General features: G+C 48.7%; 3 protein-coding genes and 1 long non-coding RNA gene across 6 annotated transcripts in view; 3 read left to right on the top strand and 1 right to left on the bottom strand.

Annotated features, from left to right (window-relative positions):
• The window catches only part of bicc1a (BicC family RNA binding protein 1a), a 52,966-nt gene extending 49,359 nt beyond the window's left edge, over positions 1 to 3,607 (top strand). For both annotated transcript variants that reach the window (XM_076038272.1, XM_076038271.1), the window contains exon 21: positions 354 to 3,607. In XM_076038272.1, coding sequence (XP_075894387.1) covers positions 354 to 481 — 128 coding nt within the window. In that variant the 3' untranslated portion in view covers positions 482 to 3,607. The remainder of the gene's footprint in view (positions 1 to 353) is intronic.
• Positions 3,608 to 8,564: 4,957 nt separating this feature from the next.
• phyhiplb (phytanoyl-CoA 2-hydroxylase interacting protein-like b) lies at positions 8,565 to 22,788 on the top strand. Of its 2 annotated transcripts, XM_076038411.1 has the most exons (6): positions 8,577 to 8,659; positions 8,771 to 9,199; positions 17,307 to 17,503; positions 18,210 to 18,384; positions 19,241 to 19,358; positions 20,860 to 22,788. In XM_076038411.1, the coding sequence occupies exons 2-6, from the start codon at positions 9,094 to 9,096 to the stop codon at positions 21,395 to 21,397; spliced, it is 1,134 nt and encodes a 377-aa protein (XP_075894526.1). In that variant the 5' UTR covers positions 8,577 to 8,659; positions 8,771 to 9,093; the 3' UTR covers positions 21,398 to 22,788. The 2 variants fall into 2 exon arrangements, with proteins under 2 accessions (XP_075894524.1, XP_075894526.1); XM_076038409.1 differs by having other exon boundaries at positions 8,565 to 9,199.
• A 264-nt stretch (positions 22,789 to 23,052) lies between these two features.
• Positions 23,053 to 27,134, bottom strand: part of LOC142896625 (protein FAM13C-like) — a 5,102-nt gene continuing 1,020 nt past the window's right edge. The window contains exons 2-10 of the mRNA XM_076038414.1: positions 26,313 to 26,544; positions 25,558 to 25,690; positions 25,364 to 25,445; positions 25,004 to 25,260; positions 24,810 to 24,893; positions 24,615 to 24,719; positions 24,061 to 24,263; positions 23,817 to 23,918; positions 23,053 to 23,202 (exon numbers count right to left, since the gene is read on the bottom strand). Of these exons, the coding sequence (XP_075894529.1) occupies positions 23,076 to 23,202; positions 23,817 to 23,918; positions 24,061 to 24,263; positions 24,615 to 24,719; positions 24,810 to 24,893; positions 25,004 to 25,260; positions 25,364 to 25,445; positions 25,558 to 25,690; positions 26,313 to 26,544 (1,325 nt within the window). The 3' untranslated portion in view covers positions 23,053 to 23,075. The remainder of the gene's footprint in view (positions 23,203 to 23,816; positions 23,919 to 24,060; positions 24,264 to 24,614; positions 24,720 to 24,809; positions 24,894 to 25,003; positions 25,261 to 25,363; positions 25,446 to 25,557; positions 25,691 to 26,312; positions 26,545 to 27,134) is intronic.
• The window catches only part of LOC142896627 (uncharacterized), an 18,200-nt gene continuing 15,093 nt past the window's right edge, over positions 24,028 to 27,134 (top strand). The window contains exon 1 of the long non-coding RNA XR_012928382.1: positions 24,028 to 24,316. This is a non-coding gene — a long non-coding RNA (uncharacterized LOC142896627). The remainder of the gene's footprint in view (positions 24,317 to 27,134) is intronic.

Here is a 27,134-nt window from a genome sequence, read left to right as displayed (position 1 = left end):
ACAGCCTCTCTGACAGCGGTGCCGTTTCTCTTCCCCTCTGCAAGTGACGAGACAGACTGACAGTCGAGGCGCCGCAGTCGAGCCGCTAGAACAGACCGTCTGCCTGGAACAACTGAAGGTTTGTGCTGCTAATGGGCGTCTGACAGTCTGAGAGCTGCTTGGTTCGCAACCAGACTGGAGACGTCACCATCAGCACCACCACCACCACCACCACCACCACCACGCAGAGCTTCTGCTGTTTGAAGCAGCCACCATCCAAATGTTCAAGCCTCGGTTTCTCTGCCTCGCTGTTGGTCAAAGTGGCCCCTCGGAGGGGATTAAACACCCACGTCTGTTTTCTTCTCGTCCTCCAGAACTGAACAAGAACCGGAGGAAGCTGTTCGAGCCGCCCATCAGGTCCTCCTTCCTGGAGGGCGGCGCCAGCGGCCGCCTGTCCCGTCAGTTTCACGCAGACATGGCCAGCATCAGCGGCCGGTGGTAGACTCACCGCCAGGACTTTTTAACCCAACCGTCCCGGCTGGACTCCAGTCACGTCCAGTTTCATTTTGTTTTTGTTTTCGTTTTTTTGTGCCTCAGCAAGTTTCCGGCCGTGGTTTACCTTCCTTCAGCTCCAGCTGGATTGAGACTGTTTCGTAAAAGTCTTTAAAAAAAAAAAAAAAAAACAGAATCTCAAAAAAAAAAGCCATAGATTTACCTGAAGTGCCAACTAAGTAATAAAAAGGGATGTCTCCAATTTTCCAAAGACGTCTTCCTCAGCAATAATGAAGGATGTTAGAGTGTGAATGAGGCGCCCTGTCCGGTGCCTCTGTCCGCTCTGTGTTGAAGGGAACAGGCGGAGTGATTAGTACAATCATCTTACACACCGATGCCGTTGTGTTGTCGTGTCGGTGACATGCACTTTAATTCTACTAGACTTTTTGCCTGTGAGAGCCTAATTCCTTTAGATTTAGAAGAATATGCGCCTTTTTTTTTTATTTTTTTTTTATATTGACTAAAAAAAGCACAGATGCATTTTGTACCAGATGACCAAATATTAGCACTTAACCAATAAGATTAAGGGGGTGACAACGAATGACGCGTTTAAAAAAAAAAAGAAGAAAAATAAAAAAAGCGGAAGGGCCAAACGCGAAAGTGGCGACTTGATCAAATCGCACCAAAGGGACGTACCCACCGCCGCGGCCTTTGACCTTTGACCTTTGGGCTGTAGAAGTGTTCCTGTTTGGGTGTGGGGGAGGTCTCCTCAGAGGTCAGTGTTTGTTTGTGTTTGCGATGCTTTATTTCCTAGCGAAACTAAAATAATAATAATAATAATTTGTACTCATTATGCATTATGATTTTGTTTTTATTACCATTTTAGGGGAAATGGGCGGGGCGATGTTTAATCCGTTTACATATGTATTTTTTTATACATTAATGAATAGGCTTCTGTGATTTTCTTTGGGTTTGTTTTGGGTTTTTTTTTTGTAACTAGATTCATTTGAACCTTACGTCTCTGGCCCTTCATTCTGTGGAGCCGTTGTGTGGCCGTGCCATCAGACAGCAGCAGAGACACGAGGCTGCTCTTCTTCCTCCTCCTCCTCCTCCTCTCTTGACTGTGTCAGCAGTCATCTCTGCTTTTCTTGTTTGTTTTGTTTTGTTTTTTTGCTCCCCCTTCTGTTTGTTTTGAGCACATCTTACTTCCATCTCATCTGTTGTTTGTCAGTATTGGCCTCCCTGTGGCATTTTTTTTCCTTATTCCTGTGAAGCACTCCTCCATGCTCTCCTCAAGCATTTTTTTTTATGATTTTTTTTTTTCTTCTTCGAATTTTGTGTCTTCCTTGTCACTGACTGTTCCACTTAGAGCAACAAAAGGAGACAAAAAAAAGACGTCTTAACAAAGCAAGGCCGATGCCTTTGTAGCAACAAAATAAAAGATAGTAATAATAATAATAATAATAAAGTGCCAATGTACATAAGCTCCTCAGCAGGGAAATATTTTTGCTAAGAACACTAATATTTTTGGTCCGACTGCACTTCCCTGATAGGAGGCGCATCACAGAAAGAAGCCGTTTATTTACAGCCGGCAGCTCATCGCACGCCAGACGCGGATAAAAGCCACCAGGTGATTCCGGATGAAAGTAGCTTTCAGAGAAATTGGATTTTTTTTTTTTATTATTCTTATTTTTATTTCCAGCGTGGGTGGCACGTGCTCGAATGCAGAAAACCTGGTTAAGCAGTGTTTAATGAAGTGTTAGGATTATGTTCAGCAGCAGCAGCAGCAGCAGCAGTGTTTATCTTCAGAGCCTGTGTGTGTTTTTTTCTCTCTCTCTCTCTCTTCTGTATTATGTTCGGTCACAAGTCCTGCGAAAGAAAACATCATCCCAGCAGCTCATTGATTTTGGATGACTTCAGTGTTTCTCTTAAAAAGGCCATCCCACGATTCAGCCCGCAAGGCCCGTTCGTCCTAAGAGGACATGATGTGTCTCAGTGCAGCGAGGTGCCTGCGTGTAAACCCGCCCGTCCCCGGGCTGCCTGTTTATGTTTGTGCCGAAATGAGCGCAGCTGAAGACTTTCCCGCTCCAATCTGGGAGGGGAGCGTGTAAAACGTGCGAGCTGCGAGGCCGACGCCTTTTGAGAAAATTCTTTTGAGAAAATTCTGCACTGCGGCCTTTGAAACAGTCCATTTTCACAGCGTGACAGAAATCATGTCGGTCAGGAGCTTCTTTAAATCACATTGGAACCACTTTGCCCCACTCCTCCTCCTCCTCCTCCTTCGCTTCTGATTTGAGCCGTTCTTGACACAGTTAACTCTGGACTAGTTGATATTCTGACATGGTTGCCACGACAACCAGATCCTTTTTTTTTTTTTTTTTTTACTTACCTTCAGGATAGGTGCAGAAAAAAAGGGAACTAAAAGGAAAGTAGATGGATTTTTTTTTTTTTTTTTTTGATGCTGAGAGGGAACTCGGGGCCGCTCGGCCCCGCTCACATCGGTACTACATAGAAAGTGTTGAGCGTGGATTCTCCTGGTGCTGTGACTCGTGTTCCTGCCTAAGCAGACATTTGTTCTCAACCTTCACCTGGTGTTTTTTTTTTTTTTTTGTGTTTTTTGTATTTTGGATGCATTTGCTGGGAGGACAGTTGGAGGTTCTGTCCAACCAAGCGGATGTCGTGTCGGAGAAATGATGGCGCACATCTTTGCAGATTTACTTCGGATCAGTGAAGGGACTCAAGTCAAAATGTTTACTCGCTTCCTATGACGCCATCGTTTCTCAAGAACGTCTCCTCTGATTTGTTGTACTACGCGTGTTGTTCTACCCGGAGGAATCTTTGTTGATGAGGGTCTTTGGTACATTTATAATAAATGTAAACCACTAAGGAAATCATGTAATGCGTAACTTTGATTGTCCAAAACTTTACCGCTTATACAACCTTTGTTTTTGGGTTTGTTTTTTTTTTTGTTTGTTTTTTTCTTTGAGAATGGTAGAATTCTGCACAACTCTTGTCTGTAAACATTGTCATGTTGCCAAAGCGCCATTCACTGTGGCATCTGTTGATGCCGTTGTTATTGGAACTGTCCTGCAGTACAGATGTAAACAGGAATCTTTTTTTTCTTCTTCTTTTTTCTTTTTTTTAAGAAAAAACTGTCAGGCAAGCAAAAAAAAAAAATGTTTGTTCAAACATTCAAAGGTATTATGCAGGTAATAAATGTATGTACGCAAAAACAAAGTATTTGGATTGGTCGTTTCTTTTCTTTTCTTTTCTTTTCTTTTATGTTGCACACACATAAAGGATCAGCAACAGTATTTGGAGCTTCCGGTTCAGTCAGTCAGTCAGTCAGTCCACAACAGGGTTTTCCCATCAGAGAGACTCACTGCTCACCATCGTCCCAAACATGTAGATAATCTGCAGGTTTATGGAGAAGCCAGTCTCGTGCTATCTAATCTGTATAGCCCACATAATCCAACGGAATAAATCTGCTGCGACTTGACTATGAGACGCTCTGTACGCTGCCGTGGATGAAAAGCGATTGTTGCTGAGGTCTGAACCACAAACCCATCTGTGCAGGTGCAGAGTTCGCGGGTGATTAGTTGGAGTGAGCTCTGCCTCACTGTGCTGGCCGGTTGTTGCGCACTTTGTGTGCGTTTCTGTACGAATCCACGGTGACGTTTGTGTCTCGGTTTAAAGCGGCGGCAGTGTGCTTTTAAGCCTCCGGGGGGCAGTGTTGCCGCTCAAACTGTGCGACTGCACAGTACAACGCATGCAAGTTGCATTTGAAATGTAAGGCACTCACAATTGAAGTCGTTTCTTAAATTTACCTGATTACATTTGACGTTGCACCCGTCCAACTCTGCGCTGCACTTTCTCCACAGGCCTCCTCTCTCCGTCTGTGGCGCTCGAGCGTGTGGCGAACACACGGAGCAGCAGGATCCTCCCTCATCCAACGCGCACCAAACAGGTGGCGCCGCTGAGCTCTGACTCAGCCCGGGGACTGGGCTCCGTCCTCCCCGTGTTGTTATTTTCCACAGGAGAAATCGAGGTAAACGCCCAGAGACTGCCCACATGTTAGCACCACAACACCGGCTGCCTGTAAATGCTGGTGCGTTGACCCGGAGGAGGCCGAGGGCCGTGATGAGTGGGAGGAAATGTTAAACAAAAACATTGATTCTGGCGTCTGCTGGCAAGACCTCAAGGTAAACACGCCTTAGCCTGGTGAACTTTCAGGTTGTTTTTTTTTTTTTTTTTTCTGCCTCTCAGATCCTTCAGAGAGAGTAAGAGTAAGAGAGAAGAAAAGCTCTTGCATTTCACCCTAATGGCATCATGATAGTTCCTGGAACAGCAATTAAACCGCCAATATCAAAGAACCACTTTGGGGAACATGTGTGTGCTGCACAGCTGGCAATCATTCCCAGTGCCCACCGTGTCTAATTCCAATTTCACGTCTTATTGTGAGAGACGGGCAGCTCCGACGGCTAAATTGCGCCATTAAAAAAAAAAAAATAAAGAGGCATTCTGAGCTATTTCGTCAAGCAGCCAGCCGTGCTTTAATTCTGGCAACCCGGCAACTCAAACAGCGGCATCGCTCATTGTTCTCGCCGACAGCTTGCCGGCGCGGCGAGAAGGTGTAAATGAGAGGAGTTGCGAGTCGGTTGTTGCCTCAGCACACCTGGCTCCCATCCAGCGGACAATATGCTCTCGCTGCCTGATGAGTCTGGCTCATTGAGACAGACCATCTGCTTTTGGTAAAAAAAAAATAAATAAATAATGAAGACGATTCTCAACAAGGCATGAAGAACACGTCGCTGTTGTTCCGGTGCAAACAGGATTTAGAGGATGAGGTGGTCCAGACTGGCAGGTATGGAAAGTTTTGCACAACTACTGCAGACGGTTCTGTGTGATTTCATCACTTGGCAGCCAGACTCTGCAGGTTAAGTGCAGAGTTAATGCATGTAAAGAGTCTCGGCCCGTCCGCGCACTGCTCACCCAGAGACGATCAATACAACTAATAGGTCTACAGCGTTCTGAGCACTAAAGTAGCCACCTGAAGGGGAATGCTGCTGCCCTGCCCCATCTCGCCCCGAGCTCGCCGTCGTTCCCATGCGTCAACGTGCATCAGCAGCGACTCCACCAGGTTCCCAGCCAACAATCAGACCAGCACATAATCCTTCACTCGGGGTAAACAAACAAAGTGCGATGTGGTAATTAGCAGTAGGTGGCTGCTGTTCCTTCCCACAGAGGGCCCGGTGCTGCTGGTGATGAGATCATGAAAGGTAATGGAAAAAAAAAAAAAAAAAAATGGCTCCAAGCAAAATAGATTTTACGAGCGGCTCTGTGACGGTCCCAAGTTTTGCAACATTGATAATGAATTGTCAGATCAGGCATTTGTGTGGAATCATCCCTTGGTGACATCACAGATGACACTGAGGCCTTTTCCCTGGTTACTGACAACAGCCCCAGCCAGGTGTTCATGCCTTTCAATCTGCCCCCCCAAACAAGAGGAAGGTCCAACAAAGCATCAGTTTTAGCAGGAGACAAGAAGCGAGTGTTATGGCAGGGTGCTGTAAACAGATGGCTAAATCTAGAGGGTTTTTTTTCCCCTTCTAAGGTGTTTGTTTTTGTGTCCTTCTAAACATGTGGAGATTACAGCAATCAGTTTTAGCAAGAAATATTTTGGGGGGTTGTAAACAGAGGGCTAATGATGTTGTTCTCTTGATGTCTTAAGTGTTTTAGGGTTCTGTTATGATCGTTATTTGTGCATTTAATAGTGCTTCCATGGTCAAGTCCTAATATGGGCCAGTGAACGCCTCCCTCCTACCAGCAGACACTCCAACCAATCAGATTTGTATTGTTTCTGCTCAACGAAGGCGCTCAAAATCCGCAGCACACATCGGCTAACGTGGGCTTCCATCCGACACTCGCGGGTCGTCAAGCCTCGCCGCAGGGGCCTCGGGCGCGGCGGCTCGCCCTGCAAATCAATGACCCGCTTCATTGGCCGCCCTCAGACAAATGGGGCCAGCGACACGCAGACGCGCACACAGAGCCCCGGAGAGGCGGCGTTGCTTCCTGCTAATGAAAAATGTCACGGCCCTGCGTTCACGATAGATTGGCTCATAACCCGCCGCCCGGATAGGAAGCGATGGACGCTGACCTCAGGCCGTGTGTGTGTGTGTGTGTGTGTGTGTGTGTGTGTGTGTGTGTGTGTGCGAGAGAGAGAGAGAGAGAGAGAGAGAGTGGGTGTAATAAATAAATAGAATAAAGGAGATTTGGGATCACCTGATGCAGCCTGGCCGGGTTTCTCGGACTCTCGCTGCAGCTCCGCCCTCCTGCTACTTGTCCATCTGTCACCGTGCGGCGCCGAGTGCCGCAGAGTGAGCGGCCGGCCGGTCAGCCGGCCCCTGCCTGGAGCGCAGAGTTGCTGCTCTGAGAGGAGGAGCGTACACCTTTGCAGAATTCTAGAGGACGGAAGAGAAGGAAAGGGAGAAAGAGAGACAGGGGAGGATGTGTGTTTGTGAGGGGAGGGGAGGGAAGAGGAAGGGAGGTCGGGGGGGGGAGGAGAGGGAGGGGACCGCGAACTGAACTTGGCCCGGGTTGTTTGCCGCTCGGGTCGCGGCGCCTTTATTGGGTCCTCGCACGGCCTCCCGCAGCTCCTCTGGAACACTGACGCTAACGCAGCACGACTCTGGCTGGAGGGGACGGAGGGTGCGGAGGTAGAGGAGGAGATGAAGAACACCCCCCCCCACACACACACACCCCTCCACCTCCTCCGAGGAGCAGCGAAGGCTGAAGGCACTGTGGCACGAATAACAATAAGCTCTGTTGATTTTCTCGCGAAACACAAGGAGAGCCGAGCTGCATAACCGCTGCATCGACTCGTCTCGCGGCACAGTGTTGTAGCAATCGATTAACCACATATAAAATAATAAATAAATTCATTTTACGTGGCAGGAACCTGAGCGTGAAGCGGGCCTTCCGGTACGGTTCCCATCTGAACGGTTGCTGTGATTATGAGCTTACCGGCGGTTTTAATTCGCCCCCGGCCTGCGTGACCCTGTTTTATAATCCTCAAATGTGCATCAAAAAATGCTGCTCTTATCCGAATCCGTGTGAATGCTGAGATTAGACCGGGGGGGGGGTCTTCTTTGCGCCTGCGTCTGAGGCGTCAGGCCGTGTCAGTAGGCTGATGTGCAGTTTATCCTCTCAATGAGTCCCCCCCACCCCCACCCCTCCACTGATCCCCATCCCCTCCCCCACACCACGGTCTGGACTGCATGACTCAGAGGTCCTGGAGGCTCTGTCGCACAGATGACACTCAGCATTGTTTAGGGCCACTTTGACATTGAAAATATTTTTTTTATATATATATATATATTTATTTTTATTTTATTTTTTTCAAAAGCGCGAAACGGGAAGTGACACGGCTTCACCCCCCCCCCGGGCAGAAACACAAGAATGAAATGTCACACAGCCGTGCAACTTGACCCACGACGCCTTCTTGAAAACACTGATAGTCAAGGAGGGAGGCGTGAGTCTGGGGGAGATAATTACACACACACACCCCCCATATCCATTCATCGTGATGGCTGTTTTTCCTGATAAACACACACACACACACACACACACACACACACACACACACACACACACACACACACGCTCACTATGTGAGCTCTTGCATTTAATTATGAGATTACAGGGCACCGGGGACGGTCTGTGAAATAGGAAAAGCAGAGGCTGCTCGTTCATTAAGCGCGGAAACACACTCGAGCGGCCCCCTCGCCCCTCCCCCCACACCTCCCCCACGCTCATTAACCGCGCGCTCCACCGGCACCTGCGCCTCTGACCGGGCGCCACCTCGCCAAATACGGACATGTGCGCGACCCTGGAGTGACGTTGACCGCGAAATGTGTGTGTGTGTGTGTGTGTGTGTGTGTGTGTGTGTGTGTGTGTGTGTGTGTGTGTGTGTGTGTGTGTGTGTGTGTGTGCGCTGTAGTTACAGAAGCCTTCACTCGGAGGGAGGGAGGTAGGGGAGGGGACGCACCGGCCTTTAATCTGGTTACATAAGAACTCCCTTTGAATGTGCGGACCGTTCTAATCCGCCCAACTATTCATTCTCATCTGCCCTGCGGACGAGGCACGGACGCGCGCAAACGCGCACACACTTGTGGCTCGCGGCAAATTGGTCAGAATTAAAGGAGTCCCGGGATCACATGCACTTGGCCTCTCGTTGATTGTGCTGTTGTCGTTTTGTTTTATTTCATGTTTTTATCTCATTCCTTTGCGCATTCCTGAGGCTGCGGCGCCTCGTCTCGCGCCCTTCGCACCCGTGACGATTCAGCTGACGCGCCACTCGACGCACCACCCAGAAGACGGAGAGAGAGAGAGAGAGAGAGAGAGAGAGAGAGAGGGGGGGGGGGGGGGGGGAGGACTCGCTGTGCGCGACGGAGCGAACAGGAGGCTACTGAGCGCGCGCTCATTTCCTCTCAGCACTCCCGCACACCTCTGAGCAGCCCAGTGGGGACGGCACCGGACCAGCGGCACCGAACCAGCAGCAGCAGCAGCAGCAGCAGCAGCAGCATCCACGGGACTTTCTTTCTCTCTTCTTCCGGCGCAGAGATGGAGGTACCAGGTTTGGCGCACAACATTAGCAGCCCTTTGAGCCCCTGCGAGGGGATGATCAAGGACCTGAGCCTGGACAGCTTGCAGCTGTGCGAGCGAGACGGTGAGTCCGCTTTGATATCCCCCCCCCCTTCTTCTGCCCTCTGCGGAATGTAATGCATAAAAGGCAAACGGTACATTGTGCCTTTAACTACCTGGCCCCGGTGCAGTCCCCGCTGCTGCTGCTTCCGCCGGCGGCTTTGCTTGCTTGCTTGCTTGCATGCTGGACCCGTATTGTGCGTTTGGAGCGGAGCACAGGGGAAGGTAGGGGAGGGGAGGGGGGGCAGTGCACGGAGGGAATGGTGCGCTTGTGCGTGCGCGGAATAGCCGAGCGCCTCTTCTTTGCCTTTGCGGCGGCAAATGTCCCCCCCTCCACATTAGAGAGAGAGAGTCTTTGTTCCAGAGATGCGCGTATGCGTGTGTGTGTGTGTGTGTGTGTGACGAGCGCGCACGGAGGAAAACCGGACGATTTGCGGGTTTTATTTCAGCACCACAGACGGGGACAGAGGCAGCTGTCTGTCCGTCCAGCCAATGACCGAGCCCCGCACGGTCGACTTCTTCTGCAGATCCTGCACAATAATGTACATTTATTTTTGAAAAATGTGCATTAAAAATGATGAATGATGCCCTTCTGAACTTGCAGAGACCTCCTCCCCCCCCATCTTGCTTTTACTTACATGCATGATTCCACAAGTCATCCAGCTGCATCCAGGCTGGACAGTCTGACTCTCACTTCCCTGATTTTTTTTTTTTTTTTTCTTTCTTAAATACGGGCTGCACATTCATGAATCAATTTGTGCATATAATGAAATAGACGTGCTTGACTGGCGGTGTGTGAGCAGGCGGCATCACCCTGATGAGAATCTAATGTTCGGGAGGGGAGGTGTAGGGGAGGGGGGGGGGGGGAGAAAAAAAGCAAGTCATCTTTAGGGAGAATTTGAGAGGCTAAAAAAAAAAATGGCTGCGCCCACGTGTGCGTCCAGGCAGTGCAGCCGCTCACACCCATCGGTGGGAAGAGGGGAGGAGGAGGAGAGATGCAGTCCAGATAGAGGGAGAGAGAGATAGATGGCTTTTCAATCAAGACTGTGGATTAACTGGCTCTGAATGAGCTGAGAGCAAAACCCCCCCTTTTCATTCTGTGGCTGAACGGTCCTCATGTGTGTGTGTGTGTGTGTGTGAGAGAGAGAGAGATTGTGGGTCTGCCGCTGGTGTTGCACCCATGAAGTCAATGGTGGTTCTCCACCGAGTCCCCCCCGACACCAAAGCAGCATCCGCTCACAGGGCCGTCATTGTGCTCTTTTTCCTCATCGGCCGGAGCCGCAGCTCATAATGTAATACAGCAGGCCACCATTTGTATCCTCTTAGTGCTTTGCTGGCCGACGCGAAGCATTAATCTGAATAATGGGTCCGTACACAGGCTGCTGCGGCCGCTCGCCTCTTAATGGACTCCTCCCTGTTCCCCGAGGTGCACCGCCAGATAGTTTTTTTTTTTTTTTTTCCTTTAACAGTAATCAAAAGGCTTCCTGAGTCATCAGGTCGATTTGTAGATGAGTGTCAATGAGGAGCGTCACTGTGTCCTTGAGACACCCACACACCCACTGTTTACTGTTTACGGCGCAAACAACACACACAGAAGCAGGACGGTGTGATGTGGACAAAACGGTTCTCGGAATTATTCGGACAGAAGCTGAAGCACCTACTTCCCGGGATCATCGCTCAGTGCGGTCAAATCCGCCCGGTCCTGTTGAAACCGCACCTCACGGCCAGGGATGGGTGTGCTTTAAAAGCAGCGTGTCTGATTCCGGCAGCCACACCTACCCCCCTGTCTGCTTCCCGGAAAGCATCAGTTTCATCATCCGGGCAAGTTTTTTTTTTTTTTTTCCTGCCCCCAACAACTGTATTCATTTCATTTGCGCATACAGTAACATTCTAAATTTATCTCCCCAATCCATTAATATTTAATTGTAAGCATGAGAGGCTTGTGTGCTTTGTGCTGACCCAGCAAATGGGAATGTGTGCAGTTTCAGTGGGCCTGCTGTCTGTGAGGAAGAGGAGCTTTCCCTCTCCTACTCACTCACTCACTCACTCTCTCTCTCACACACACAACCACCCACACACAAACACAAACATGGCACACACAGGCCCTCACTGTCGGGCCGTTTTACTGCATAAAAACGAGAGACAAAGTGATCCAAGTTGGATCTGTGAGTTTCTTGCCTTGGATGCCGAGCTAGCATTGGCGTGTGATAGCTTGCTCCCTACTGTGCTCCTTACTATGACGCTTCATTTTATGAAGCGTCCAAAGTGATGATGCTGCTGTTGGCTTCGCGCTGGCCAAGCTGTCAATTTTTGCATTTTATCAGTTTTCAGAGCAAGACGTGCAAGTCAGACTTGTAAATGTTTGTTTATGTGATGCAAAAAGAGGCAGCTAGCCGCTAGCCGTCGTTACCTCTGTTGAGGGTGAAATTGCAACGTGTGACTTGAGACAGCGCTAACTTATTGTGGTAAGTGCACCACTCAATGACTCACCACTCAGTAAATGCATTGGTACATACACTTAGTGTTAGCATTTAGCATTTAGCGCAGTTACTAATAATAAAGGCGTGTGCTGCACTAGTATGCGAATGGAAAACGCACCTGAATTTCTCCCAGACTGGTGTGCAACCTCGGCGGCCTCCTTCTGAAGGCGTGAGCTTCCTCACAACCCCCGGTTTGGGTGCTGGCGTCCACAGTGAACGCACGCTCGGGGCTGAGCAGTAAAACATAAACATCCTTTGCGAGTCCTCGGCGTCCCCGTCGTCGACATGATGAAGTTGCCACGATGGATGGCCCTCACTGACGGCGCTGCTGCTGACGCTGGAGGCGCGCACGCCAGCACCGGCTCAACAGATGGGGAGATGAGGAGGGAGATAACGTGGCGAGTGTCCGGCTGAAGACAAATGAAGCCGCGGCAGTGATTGACACGGTTTCCCGGAACGCAGTGATGAAACTCTTAAATAAAAGGAGCTTTTTTTTTTCTTTCTTTGAATCCTCTGTGGGGCAGAGGAAACACAGGAAGAGACTTTTTTTCTCCACCCCTTGATAATTAAACAATCTGCCGAATCAGTCTTCACCGTGCAGTATTTCCCTGCTTGTTCTCACGGCGAGGCGGCCTTAAGACGTCTGAGCAGGCTGGCATTTTAGCTTGGCTTATGTTTATTGTGAGCGTTTGAGTGCCATGACGGTGCTGGCACGACTTACACAAACATACCTCGCAGCCAAAGTGCCGCTCAGTAAGAACGGCTCTATACAGAAAGCATGCAGGGATGAAGATTTGCACACAGTCAATTCTGCAGCCGCCTGTTGTTTGGCAATTTCAAGTTTACAGAAGTGAAAGCCATGACTCATTCCCGTTTGAGTGGAGTGCAGACAAACGTCCCTCCCTTAGGGCCGCGTAGTTAATTAATTTTGCGAGATGGAGGTGGATGGAGTTTGAACTCACAATGTGTGCGGCACCCGGAGCGCATTTATATGCAAAAGGTGCAGCGCGGGCTTGGCGGCGCCATGGCCTCAGAATTTAGCCGTGCAGTGACAGTAACAAAAGGCCTGTCAGCCTCGAGGCTGCGCCACTGCTCGTGTTCACGGTTCAGTTTTTTAGCCCGGACGCCCAGCGGTGAAAGGCTCATCTGTCTGCACTCAAGTACCCACTAATGCAGTCAAAGACGGTCGTTGGCCGCTATCAGATCTCCTTCTGAAGGTTAACGCACCTTCAAGCAGCTCTTTCGCTCTGAGCTCTCCCGAGTCTCGCTGTGTTTGCACCAAGCAGCCTGATATATTTACTGCGTCGTCATCCTTGCAGCCGCCTCAAGATAGAAATAATAAAAGGTTGTATTTAATTAGTGAATACGAAGTCAGGAAGCTGTGCCTATCAGTAGCTAGTTCAGCCAAGTAGCTGCTGCTTGAGGCTTTCTATTGGTCGAGGGATGGTAGCACCATATGAACTAAGAACTAAGATCACATTAAAATAATATTTTCAGCCAAGTCTTCATTCTTTGTTTTCGTTCTTGTTGTCATGTTCCTCATAAATGTATGCACTCCACTGCATCACAAGTGAATATATGTAGCGTAGCAAGGCTAGAAGTCACTTCCTGGTTTCTTCTTTGTTTTCTTCTGGGACTTGGATTGCAACTGGGCACAGTTGCCTTCTGTTTTCATCCCAACTACATGGAAGCTGATAAATGGCAGAATGCTAGGGTGATTGGAAATGCATTCTACTAAGATGGATGAGCTGGCTTTCAGAATTGAAATCAGTGCAAATCGGCCGCCCTAGCGGAGTTACAGGCGCACATTAACACTGCAGTTTAAAGACTTCACCGTCACTAACGGACGTGCACGTCACAATTTGGTATATGAGTGTGAGTGTATGAGCATTACATCGGCGGCCTTAATGAAAAATCAAATATCGTTCCCTCTTACTGGTTAGCAGGTAATTGGCATTGAATGGAGCAGCAGGGTGAGTCGGACAGAAATCCAACCCAGGTGAGCCACACGTGTGCATGCTAACAAGAATTTTATCGATCCCAACCGTTGGCTTTCTCCACATGGTGGCAACTGGCTGCGTGCTGAGTCAAAAAGCTGGAATCCAATTTGGTGCATTTAATTGTTTTTTTGTTTTTTTTTTAATAGATCTTATATATCTTATCTCATTTCAGCAGCATTTGTTCCCAGTCTGAATTATTAACAAAAGGCATCACTTATTTGCCACAGCATGAAACATTTTTCTTCACTCCTGTTACTTGTATGGACTTGTTGGATTCAGGGTTTGGGGGGTTTGGCTAGAAGTTTTTGGCTGAAACTTTTTTGGCCAAAGTAACTGAATAAATATCAGATGTTATGTTATGACAGCAAATAAACAGGACAGACCGCTTTATTTTTAATCAAAACTCAGTCTGCCTCTGTTTTTCTGTCAGCACTTCTGTTCATGTCTCAACCTTTCATTTATTGTTCATTTATTGGTGGTCCCTAAGGTGCCGCAATTTAATGCTTTTGTAAAATTTTACCTCAAACTCACTTTGCTGCTGACTGCATTGTAGATACTTTAATGCTTTTCTTCCGGCACGCTGCTGTTTTGTCCTTTTTATCTACTCAGAGGGCTTGAAATTATAATTAGCGACAGCAGCAGAACCTGTTTATCTTCGCAAGAGCCTCGCATACAAAATTAGCCCACAACTAAATGTTTGGACCTCCTCGGTGGGACTGCTGAAGCTCTGTGCCTCCCTCCTAACGTCTGACCTTCATCCAGCTCGGCTGCTGCTCCCCCATCCTTCATCCTCTGCTTGGCCGAGTCCCGGAGGACTGGCAGCACAGCTTAACAGCGACTCGCACAAAGCCGGCGTATTTACCTGCGAGCAACATTACGCAGCGCACTCAAAACCCCCAGCCGGTGAACTCGTAGTTGCCAGCTTTTGATCAGCGGCTTCCAGGGATTAATTCCATTTAAGCGCCACGTGCGGTTTGTTAATTGCTCTTTTGCATCTTTCCGTCCGACACGTTTTCCTTTTATGTCCTGCAAACTGCGCTTGTGTTTACTGATGACGCCGCTTAGAGGCGTGGCTTCCGCCGCGGCGCACCGGGCAACAGTGGACTTGCATTTGCAAATCTGTCCATTTCGGAGGGTAATTACAGTATTGGAGAAAACAGGTGCGTTGTCAGCACTGTGAGGCACTGAGAGCTGCCGAGTCGAGGGACCGTCTGCCTCTTCAAGGGAAACACATCACTGTTCAGGTTAAGTGCTTAGAAGGCTCATATTAGGCCAGTTTCCAGATCTTTGTTTTTAATGCAGGCCACCAGTGGGGCAGCCTCTCATGATCAGTTATCCAGAAAACAGATTTAGCCCTGTGTTTACAACCTCCTACAAAAAGGCGTATTTTTAACTAACAAACAAAGAAATAATGCTTGTTTAGACCATATCCCTGTTTGGAAAGGGACGACTGGGAGAGATATGGGAGCCCTTTGTGACATCATAGACCTTGTGAAAAGTGGTGTGGGAAAATGGGGCTCGATTCAGTGAGGTTTGCAGATTTTCACTTCAGAGGAAAAAAAAAGTTTGAAAATGTTTGTTTCTGACTCCTTCCTGCGCTGATGCCCGCCTGAGCAGGGAGAATTTGACATTAGTTTCACCTGAATGTTCTCAGAACTTGAGGCGCCAGCTTTGCCAGTATTTCACGGTCACGTCTGAAGGATGACAGCATGAGCACAGGCTCCATCTTAAATCTGCCTGACGTCACCGTCTGCCTCGATTGAGAGATTTTTCTGACTGAGCTTCCTCGGTCTGGGTGAGCTGCTGAGGCAGCAGAGTGCAAAAGGGTTGCAAGCAGCAGCAGCAGCAGCAGCAGCAGCAGCAGCAGCATGAGATGCACTCCAGGTATAGACGCTGCACACACATTACACCTCGAGGCCGGGCATTGTGCAGCCATCCTAAGGATGAGATAAATCTTCTTTTGTAGTTTTAACCCCTCACCCTCCCCTCCCCCCAGACCTAAACCACCCACAGAAGGTCTTTAATCCTGCAGATCCTCTCTTGAAACGCACCGAATAACGTGTTTGATGTGACAAAAAATTATTTCTACCAACTCAGTTGATAAACAAGCACAAAATTCCCACCTTCCCGTTCTGGACTCTTGAGAGATACGATTCAGGAATTCCTGGTGAGCGACAAAGAGTTTCCGAGCGCGCAACAGCAGGGGACCCCCCCTCTTTAGGGGAAGGATGATTAGTTTTGGTAATCAGCTAGTTGCGATTTAGGAGTTGGCTGATTAGTGGAGCAGTAAGCAGGAGGGAGCTCGGGGGGAGGCAGTTTTAACACAATTGGATTGAGAAATATAGGGGAAAAGAGCCACATTAGCTTAGCTTATCTTACTATCTGCCGGCATGACTCTACAAACGCTGCACTGTTGGGTCACTTATGTGCAGGCGAGACTGGAACCCGCGCGGCCCAATTACGGCTGGGATGCTCGCTTCACGCTCCGCCGCTCCGGCCTTTGTTTGATTTCTATAGAGTCCGACTGGTGTTGACCATCAGCAGCGAATTCTGCATTCTTGTAGTTTTTTTTGTTTTGTTTTTTTTTTTTTTGCTACTCACTCGTGCTTTGGTGTTTACGCCGCAGAACGTGCACAGGAAAAAGAGAGGGGGAAAAAAAAGGCCCATTGTGGCCGTGCCAAGTGGGCGTCGCCCTGCACGTGATGCAGCAGAGTCTGTATATTCGTCCGGACCTCACAGGGCTCCCATTCTTTGCCCTGTTTTGACATTTGCACTGGCCTGAGGATGCACTCCGGGTCAGAGGAGGTGGTCGCAAGTTGTCCTTGTGGTTACGAGAGGCTCCGCTCCGGCTGTTGTCGGCAGCAGTGGCGTTTCATCTGCCTTTTAAACACTGTTGAAATGGCCTTTTTATTTTCACATTTCATCCCCCCCACTCCCGGCAAAGAGATTTTTAATCGTTTCAATCGCTGCCGGGGTCATGTGTATTTCCTGCAGCGTTCTATCTGAGGCCGACGGTGGGCGGACCTCCTCTCGGCTGAGACCGAAAGCAGCTGCAGCACTTTGAAATATTTAATGTCATGTATGATCGGGAACGGCAGATAGGCGTGTGCATACGTGTGCGTAGAAGGGCCGCTGATGTGTTTCCATGGCAACATTTGCCAGTCCATGATGTCGTCATTTACTGTACGTGTGTGTGTGTGTGTGTGCGTGTGCGCTTGTGTGTCTGCCCGCTTGCAACAGGATTTAAAGGTGTAGTCGCAAAAAAAAAAAGCAAGTCAGATTTACGAGCATCCAGCGGTTTAGAATGTTTATTCGCAAAAAATGTTGACGTTAATTCCTGTTTTCTGATGTGACGTTTGAGATCAAATCTTTCTTCTTGCAGCTGTGATGGTATAAGAAAGATTTGTGGGGGGGGGGGGGAAAACATTCTGGGCTAAATTTAAGGTTATAACGTTACGTAAATAGCTTCTTATTATTAAATGTTTTAATTGTTTATTTAAAATTTATTAAAAAGATTTGATTCCATTTGATGCCAATAGTTCCTTTGAAATGTGACACACGGGGACTTTAAATCTTGACACATTTTCTACTAATGAGACGACTCGAATCAAACAAGGCAAGCTCTCATTCATCTCTCTCTGAACCCCTGCAGGAAGCAAAGCCCAGGACGGCAGCCTCTCCGAGATGGAGGAGCTCCCCGTCCCTCAGAACATCAAGATCAGCAACATCACCTGCGACTCCTTCAAGATCTGCTGGGACATGGAGGCGCGCAGCAAGGAGCGCATCACGCACTACTTCATCGACCTGAACAAGAAGGAGAACAAGAACTCAAACAAGTTCAAACACAAGGTGCCGCAAGACATTGAATTACTGAGAGGTGTTTTATGTGATTGAGGATGTGGTGAGAAAAGAGAAGAGGTTAAGATGGCTCATTTTCTAATAGCAATTACGACGAGAGGGAAAAATTCAAGAATCAAAAGAAAACACAACCTGTGCTAAATACAGCAATAGCATAAGAAAATTAGATGAATAATTTGAATCTAAGTGTTGAATCTTCAAGTGTTTGTTCCCCTTCTATGACTCTGTGCCATTACTTAATAAATAAACCAATGCTGCAGGATCTTAAGCTCGGAGGAAGAGATTTTTACCTCAAGTCAACCTGCAATAGGTTTGATTTTGATTTTAAAAGCAAAGCAAGGAGGACGGCTGCTTCCAATAGGTCAGTCAGTCGGTGATCCTGAACACTTGTGTCACCAGCAGCCTCCCTCCTGTTGCCCTCCTCTGCGCAGCAACCCTCCTCCTTCATGTGTTTTCATACGAGGCAACAATATTGGCTGATTACCAGGCTCACTCTGTTGCTAGGCAGTGGCTCCCGGCCTGATCAATGAGCTGCCAAGTCCCGCCACTACCTGAGGAATTGTGCGGAAGAGTGCAAAGGAAATGGCTGCCACGTTATCGGCTGCCACGAGCTCTGACTTCTGCAAACGCCTGCCTTGCTGCCGAATCACTGCATTCTTTTCAAGTTGAATTGAACGACCTCTCCGTCTGTGTCCAGGACGTTCCTACCAAACTGGTGGCCAAGGCGGTTCCCCTGCCCATGACGGTCCGGGGCCACTGGTTCCTGAGCCCGCGCACCGAGTACACAGTGGCCGTGCAGACGGCGTCCAAGCAGACCGACGGCGACTACGCCATCTCCGAGTGGAGCGAGATCATCGAGTTCTGCACCGCCGGTGGGTCTCCAAAGACGCAGCTGACCGTGTGCAGTGCACTCAAGGGAGCGGTGGGGTGGGGTGGGGTGGTAGGCGGGTGACCTTGATCTCGGGCCTCCACCGAGGCGGCGTGCGACGGGGCGAAGTGGAGCGCACGACGGCAAGGCCGAATCTTATAGCGAGTGGAGGAAGGAGAGATGGATGGATGGAGACGCAGAGAGAGGGATTACACAGGAAGGAGGGAGGGAAGCGCTGCCATATATCGTAGGTCACCGGGTTCAGCATCGCCGGCTAGTGGCTTACAGCCAGGGGAGGGCTGGCTGGGGAGGGGTGATTGAACGGAGACGAGAGCGGGAGAATTTATGAGCAGAGGCAGTTGTGACAGGGATGATGAGAGCGCAGCGTAATGGAACAGCTAGGGAAAAAAAAAAAAAGCTAAATTAGACGCCTGCCTTTACAGGGGAATCCTTATTTGGTAGTTTGACAGAAATAAAGGCGGACAGGGTGTCTCCCTCCCCCACGGCCCAAACCCCCACCTTCCCTCCTAAGCAAAAGCCACGTCCAAGTATCCCAGCTGTGCTTCCATGGGTTATGAAAGATGCAGCAGTGATGGAGGGAATCAGCCCCATCAATGACACAGGCACGGTGTGACGTGATAAAAGACGACCCTGCTGTGTGTCGACGCTAAAATGGAAGCGGGCTAAACCGCATCGGTCACGATGAAGTAGCGGGAAAGCAAGAAAAGCTGAATCATTCCTCCTCACCGAGAGCATGAATTGTTCATGAGGCCCCCCCGTCCCCCCGAGTGCAGTTCTGTCTCTCCTACCAGCCGACTTTTTTTTCACATGGTCGACGTCACGTCTCACCTGTCTGGCAGATTATTCCATGGTGCATCTGAACCAGCTGCTGGAGAAGGCCGAGGCCATCGCCGGGCGCATGCTGCGCTTCTCCGTCTTCTACAGGAACCAGCAGAAGGAGTACTTTGACCACGCGAGGTGAGCCGACGCTCGCTTTCAGTTTAGTTAGTTCAAAATCCACTCGGTGTCTCGGTTTCTGTTTTCAAATTTCTGACTCGAGTCTTCGCTCACAACACGTTGCGACAACCAGCGCATCACAAGCACAGATTCTGGCGTCTCTCACAGGGCCTCAATGAATGTTCAGCTGGAGGCTCGTCGTCGAACACAGTCGTGCTCAGAACAGCCGACGGTTTTGTCTCGAGAGTTGCGATGCCGGTGGTGGGCAGTGACAGGCAGACGGACAGCTGTGAGCGGGAAGAGGAGGGAGGGGAGGAAAGACAGGAAAGGCCTGTTTTGATGGCGAAGCGTGATGGGCGAAGGAGTTTGTTCAAAGGAGCATTGTGTCTTAGTCTGTGTGTGTGCGTGTGTGTGTGTGTGTGTGTGCGTGTGCGTGCGTGCGTGCGCTTTTCTCCGGCTGAATGTGAGCGCTTTCATCCCCTTCGAGTCCTCCTCGGAGCTTTTCTTCCTCAGAGGAGGAAATTCTCCCTGCTAAACAAAGCAGCACAGTTTCGCCTTCTAAAGCCACGGCTTTTGTGAAGACCATGCAGCACGACGTCATCTGGATTAGACTTCCTGATATTTGTTTTTTCTTTTCTTTTCTTTTCTTTTTTTTGCTGAGTCGCATCTGCTGACAGATTCTGTTCCAGCGTGCCCTCCCGTGGCCAACAGCAGTACTGACACGGCTCCGCTCGATGAGGACTAGGCTCCTGTGACGGAGAGAGGGGAGGGGTTGGGGTGGTGGTTTATTGTAATTCCCTAATTCTCAGCGCACAGCACCAATTACACATATAATGAAAACCTTTGGTGTGATTGCGGGATAATTGCATTCGATAAGTGGAGCTTTGGAGCTGAGATTTTCTCTACAGGGAGGATTTGCAGCTGTCACGGAAGGATCCAGAGCTGCTTTGGGTTTTCTTTGGTTTTCCAGCCAAAGTGATTAAGGGTTCTGTATTATTCCCGTTTACAAAGCTTTTAGATTTCTTTTTTTTTTTTTTACTTCTCCTGGATTCCAGAGGAGCAGCTTTGCACGATTGGTTATCCTCACTAAAAACCTGTCGATTTCATTCACCTTCTGCATGTTTGGAGACAAAAGCAGAGGGTGAAACGAGGTGGCTGGCTGCTGATGTTGCCACTAAGACAAAGTTTTGATAAACTTTTGATCATTGCTGATCATTATTGAGAGCTCATTAACGTGATCAGTGTCTTAACATAGATTAGTGTCATTAATATTAATAATATATGTAAGAAAATTGAAGTAGCTCTCAGGTTCAAAAAGGTCGGCGACTCCTGATCTAGGTGGATTGGTGCCCTCAGTGACATCACAGGGGGCCTTTTTGAGAACTGCGAGGAATCATGTGGACTAAAGGATAGACTTGGAGGGTTTTGCGTGATGACCTAAGCCAGGCTTTTCCTTTGTTTTGCATTACTCTGGAAGTTCTGACTTTTCCCATCCCACCTGTTCCCACGTCTTGATTTCTAGGGAGGAGCAGGAGAACCGCATGCTGCCCTCCGTGAAGGACAACAGCGGCAGCCACGGCTCGCCCCTCAGCGGGAAGCTGCAGGGCATCGTCTTCAGCTGCAACACAGAGTTCAACACGGGCAAGCCGCCGCAGGACTCCCCCTACGGCCGCTACCGCTTCGAGGTGCAGGCCGAGACGCTCTTCAACCCCGACACCAACGTCTACTTCGGAGACTTCTACTGCATGTACACGGCCTACCACTACGTCATCCTGGTGGTGGCGCCCAAGGGCTCCGGCGGCGACGACTTCTGCAAGCAGCGGCTGCCGGCCCTCGACATGGCCAACAACCGCTTCCTGACCTGCCAGCAGGACGAGCAGGGCGGCCTGCTCTTCCACCACGCCCAGGACGTCATCCTGGAGGTGATCTACACCGAGCCCGTAGACCTGGCGCTGGGCACGGTGGCCGAGATCAGCGGGCACCAGCTGATGAGTCTGTCCACGGTGAACGCCAAGAAGGATCCCAGCTGCAAGACCTGCAACATCAGCGTGGGACGCTAGGGGGCAGCGCGCTCGGCAGAGGGACTGGCAGCGACGACGCGCTGGGACTGATGGGAGGGGACTGACACGTGCATGATGCATCAGATTTAGAAGACACACAACATATCTGTACTCTCCTCGTCATTCCCAAAGAGTGGAGAAGTGGGGGGGGTGGGTGCACCACTTGACACCTTCATCCATCTTCATCTGAAGCTGAGCAGTCGACCGACGACAACACCCGCCCGTTGTTTAACCAACCGCACCCTTTAACTGTACAAACCGACCCGGGCCGCTTCCCTCCGATCTCTTTCCTGTATAGTTTTAACTCCCTGTCACACATTACGTTCATGACCTTTGCCTTGTTGTTATCGATACCCTGCTAACAGAAGAAGAGCGCTTTCTCTCTTTCTCCCGCTCTCCTGTTACTCTGACTGTTTTGACGTTTGAAAAGCGACGTTTCACTTCTTCGAGTAGACAAATTCACTTTTCTCTTTACCTCCAACTAGTGACGCAAAGTGGTACTACACTTTTTCTTTTAGGGCTGCAGCATCAAAATCGTCTTTTAATATACCAAAGGTATAAACAAAGAAAAAGAAACTTACAAGTATTAATGTACTAATGCAACAGCCCCTAAAATGTGTACCTACTAATACTTTAATGACTAAGAGTGAACTTCTTGTTAACCTTAAAAAAAAGGAAAAAAAAAGAAAAGATGCAGTTGTGCGCAGCGTGGCAGTACCTCGACCATAGCGACTTTTTCTGCAGCAGCTTGCGACTCTTAGTTTGTTATGGTCAGCGGAAGGGCGGAAGGTGGAACCATTAACTGTGTTTAGCAGAAAAAAAATGTGAAAAAAATATTTATTTTTATTGATACATTCATATTTATCTATATATATCTATCTATGTATATATAGAAGATTATATAAACCGAAAGTGCACAATGTCAAAAGCTCAGTTGTCGTCGTCGTGGACGGCTGAAATTTGAGGGTATGATTCGTTGTCATACAGGCAAAAACGGTAGGAGCAAACACACAAATTTGCCAGCAGGTAACATTTGCACTACGACGCCAACATTCAGCAACTTTCACGTTAATGAGAGCATGTAAATTTGAGGTCAACGACGACATGTGTAATGCATATCATAGCACAATGTAGGACTACTGAACTGACATGCACAAACACCAGGGGATTGTCTCATCGGTTGCATTTTCAGCTTGTTTTGTTGCCAACGTAGCACCTTTTTTTGAAATAAAAAAATAAATAAATGCAGTTTTGACGTCAACCAGAAATTGATTTGACCTCTGCTGGGAAAAAAATAGAAATAAATATTTTGGCACAGGAACATGAGCGAGTAACAAAGTGCCATCGTGTACGTACAGCAGCTTACAAAAATAGTCATATGTAACTGACATCAGGTTGTCACGGCTCATAGATTTGTACTAAATACAAAACACTTGCTACATCTTGTTTATAGTTTCTAGGATAACAAGAAGCGTTTTGGGAGGTGGGGGGTTCTGAAGGGAGGGGAAGCATTTTGTTGAGATTGTCACGTAACTCCATCACACGACGAGCATTAAGGGCATCGCATGAGAACGAGAAAAGACACGCTGACTTCTTCAGAAAAAAAAAAAAAACTGATCTTTTTTTTTCCTTTCAATGTTTTTTTTCTCCTCCGATGCAAGTTCCACTGTGAGCTCACTCAGCTGTTCTTGGTTGAGTCCTTTGGTTTACTGAGCAGGGCCTCCAGGAGGCGGAGCTTTGCTTTGAGGTTTTTGTACTGGCAGTACTCCTCGGCCATCAGTCCTCGGTCCTCCTTCTGGCACGCCCTGTCAACCATGCAAAGGGAACAGTAACAAAAAAGTGAATAAAAGAGTGCAAAAAAAAAAAAAGAAAGAAAAAAAAGGCAAGACCTGTAGTTTCTGACAACCTGCAGTGAGCAGCTTCCATAACTGGTCGACGGTCCCTATGTTGCCTTACTCAGCTTTGTACAGTGCGTATTGTAAACGGAACCTTGCTGTTATTTACTCCGGAGGACCGACGTGTACAGTACAAGAAGGGTGTGTGTGTGCGTGTGCGTGCGTGCGTGTGTGCGTGTGTGTGTGTGTGCGTGTGTGTATGTGTGTGTGTGTACAGTTCAGGGCAAATGTCTCTCTCTCTTTCCCAAGCTCTCTGTGCCGTATTAACGTGATAGAGCGTGCATTAATACACTATCGTAGTGTTACGATGGTATTTCTTTAGTGGATGTTTCTTTCTTTCGTTGTTTTTTTTTTTCACACAAGGCATTGTTGAAAAAACCAAATGTTCCAAACTTTATTAAAAGAATGATGAATAAAACTGACATGCCAAGTCCACACCTATTCTCTCTCTCTCTGCCTCTGCCTCTGTGTGTGTGTGTGTGTGTGTGTGTGTGTGTGTGTGTGTGTGTGTGTGTGTGTGTTACCTGCCGGTCTGTGCATAAAAATTGTCCTCAAAGTCTCGCAGGGCTCGGTGAAGACGCCGTTTCTCCATCCGCGTCATCCTGAGGTGATCCAGCAGTTCCGGTCTGAAAGGAAATGAGTCATAACTTTATTTAAAAAAAAAAAAAAAAAAAAAAAATGCTCATACGATGTTGGTAACTTCAGCACAAACGTGACGATTGAGGTGTTTTTTTCCGAACGCTGCATGCCCGTGGCCCTGGAGGTTACCTGGAAGCTTCGTGCAGCGTCGCCACGGCGACGCTCTGTTGCGGTTGCAGACCCTTCGCCTCCTCCAGCGGCGACACCGGGGGAGTTTCGTTTGTGTCGGACGACTGCAGGTGCAGCAGCTCGTCCAGACACGTGGACCTCGGCGACCTGAGCCACAGCGGCTGCTGCCTCGGAGCCTCCTCGTCGGAACCCTCCTCTTCCTCCTGTTGCCGCCAAGAAGAATAATCAGCATTAGAGTCGAGTCTGGACATAACAGGTACCGAGAATTTATTTATTCATGAAATCATTTATCTATTTATTTTAGTCATCAGATAGCACTTACATTAAAAACCACGAAGCATGCAAACTCCACTTGAATTCTACCTTAAAACGCAGTCATGCGCTGCCTTTTGTTTTGTTTTTATGCATTTCATTTTCACTCTGTGTAACTCATACATTTGGCCACCAGAGGGCAGCCGCGCGACACTGCCGAGTGTCAGCCGCGGGACAACTGAAGCTCTGGAGACTCTAATCAGCTAACCAACTTTTCAGCTCCGTTGTCTTGGTCTACTCACAATGGTCGTGATGACTGTGGCGGTGGAGATGGAGAGCAGCAGCTGCTTGACGAGGCGATAGCGATCGTACAGAGGTTTCATCAGTGTCTGCTCCTGCTTGGTACTCTGCACACAGCATAAATGTAAAGTGTTAAAAAAAAAAATACAGTAGCAATGTCACGTAAGGACAGAAGGATCTATTTGGGCTCTCCTTACTGGTCGTCCGTGCAGACTCTCAAAGTAGAGCAAACACTTCTGCAGGCTGTTCTTCTCCATCGTCATCTGGACGTGGGACATCTCCTGCATGGACAGAGAGGTTATTTAGAGGTCAGCAGGTGCCACAGACCCACTCTATCGCTTCCTCGGAGGGGCATCAAAACCCAGTAGAACTAATTTTTTGCCGTTCCAACCTCGAGGCCATCAGGCAGGTCCAGCTCTCGTCGTCTCTCCTTCAGCATGTTGGTTATCAGATTGACTGTGTCCTCTGCTTTTGGCTTGAAGCTGCTGTTGTTGTTTAGCTGCTGTTGCTGCTGCTGCTGCTGCTGCTGCTGCTGCTGCTGCTGCTGCTGCTCACTTCCTGCTGGGGCTGTCTCACTCTGGTCTGACTTGGATCTGCTTACTACAGCCAGCTGTTGTTGACTGTCCACCGATTGTGAAAGTTTCATTTCTAGAGGGCGAGAACATTAATTAAAAAAAAAAAATGTATGTATGATGTTTTGTTGCTGCAAACGTTTAACTCTCGAGGGTGTATTTATGCTTGTTAAGCCGACCTTTGAGTTGCTTGCGGCTCTTTATGAGCTCCTTCATCAGTCTGGCCACTTCTGGGTTGGCTGTCTTGTCGTTGAGGGCTGGCTGAGAAGGAAATGAGGACAACAAATTCACTGAAACGCCAACTGGTGCATGCAATCAAACAGTGGCTAAAAGACAATACACCAGTCTGAGAAGACCCTGCCCCTCTCTGCACCTTGTAGTTCCTCTCCTGCTCAAAACGCTCCTCGAAGCACCTGATTCTCTTCCTCAGGGAGTGAATGTGTCTGTTGAGCACCGAGATGGACACCGAGGCCTCGTCTGGCTCTGTGCGGACGCTGCTGCGAGCCCTGAAGATGCACAAACACACAGCCATTGCCTTCATTCTCCACATGCAGGGGAAAGCAGGTGTAAGCTGATGAGGCAAACAGAGATTAAGAGATTTACACCTCTGGATTTGGTGCTCTATCGAATGTATGTATGTCTATTTATGTAGTACCTATATTCTGCCAGTAGATGGCGCGTTCGCTACACTGTGCGCATGCTGAACAGGGACTTTGCGTGACGTCAGTTCCCAAAAACAAGAGCGCCTGTACACTTTGCGTAGCCCGTTAGCGAATGTGCTAATCAAAGTAATGCACTTGTAAAGTTCAAGGTCAAAATCAAAAGCAAGTGTACATGATTTGTGTTGGGTCTGGGATGCTCACGTTGTGTTCCTGACTGTATAGAATTGTGGTTGGTTGTTTAAGTTTGAAATAGAGATCGCCTGTACGCTGCAAAGCCCATCAGCGAATGTGCTAATCAAAGTAACGCACGCTGTCTTTCAGGGGCACAGCAAGGAAATAAAAATACAAAACACTTCTCAGCATCTCTCTCAGTACTTTTCTGCATCTTTGCAACGTGAGTTGTGTGACGCATGAGAGACCAGGAGGGTGGGGATGAGTGTGGGGTTGCGAGTGCCAGTTGCCTTACACGCGTATGTGCTGCGAACACGGCGGGGAGGGGGCAGCGTCGGGGTCAAGGTTGTAGCGCAGGCTGTGGCTGAGGCTGGGGCAGCGCGGCGAGGGGACGGGGACATCTGCCGAGGCGAAGCGGGACAGGAGGGGACTGGTCTGAAGGCCCGGCGGGCTCGCTGGGGCCTCCGACCCCGAGGTCCCCTGGTGGGAGGAGACGGGGCTGCACGCCAACGAATGAGGCGACGGCGCTGTGAGATGGGAAAAGTGTGACACATCCAAAGAGACAACTAGGACTTGTTGTTTCGAACAAAGTGAATTGATTTGAAACGTGATACAACGGATGGAATTAAATAGGAGATCTTGGAAGGAAGGAAGAGAGCGAAAGAAGAACCAACGGCAGGAAGCGCTAAATCTCTCCTGACAGATGATCAGTTTGTTCTGCTGTTTAAAAATGCAGAATGATGTTTCCATATAGATCAAATAAATCAAATGCCATGGTTAGCCAGAGATTTGTTGCCTCCAGTAATGCAGCAGTGCGAGGCTCGTGCCTCAGTCACCAAAACATCCAGAAGTTCCTGCCATGTTTTTAAATTTGCTCTGACTAGTTTCCTGCTGTCGGTGTTTCAAGGAGTGACACTGGAACTTATTGGAGGCTGTCGAGATTTACTTTGTGACGACTGAAGCAACTGGAGATGATGGTTCTGATTCAACCACTGAGCATTCCAACTGGAAGTTCTTAAACTTTCATCATCATTCATCAATCGCTTTGGTTTGTTCAAACTATAAAACAGTGTATGAAACATTCAGAATTTTCCTCCTACAGAAAATTCTCAAAGGC

The sequence above is a fragment of the Nelusetta ayraudi genome, unplaced genomic scaffold (genome assembly GCF_046127955.1).
Source record: "Nelusetta ayraudi isolate G7.1 ecotype Tasmania unplaced genomic scaffold, CSIRO-AGI_Nayr_v1 ptg000056l, whole genome shotgun sequence".
NCBI lineage: Eukaryota > Metazoa > Chordata > Actinopteri > Tetraodontiformes > Monacanthidae > Nelusetta > Nelusetta ayraudi.
This window is presented reverse-complemented; position numbering and strand designations above follow the sequence as displayed.

Excerpts from the sequence above, each read along its gene's own strand:
- phyhiplb (XM_076038409.1), top strand. The coding sequence starts at position 9,094 with ATGGAGGTACCAGGTTTGGCGCACAACATTAGCAGCCCTTTGAGCCCC. Across the intron at positions 9,200-17,306 it reads GCAGCTGTGCGAGCGAGACG|GAAGCAAAGCCCAGGACGGC; the intron begins GTGAGTCCGCTT and ends GAACCCCTGCAG. Across the intron at positions 19,359-20,859 it reads GAGTACTTTGACCACGCGAG|GGAGGAGCAGGAGAACCGCA; the intron begins GTGAGCCGACGC and ends CTTGATTTCTAG.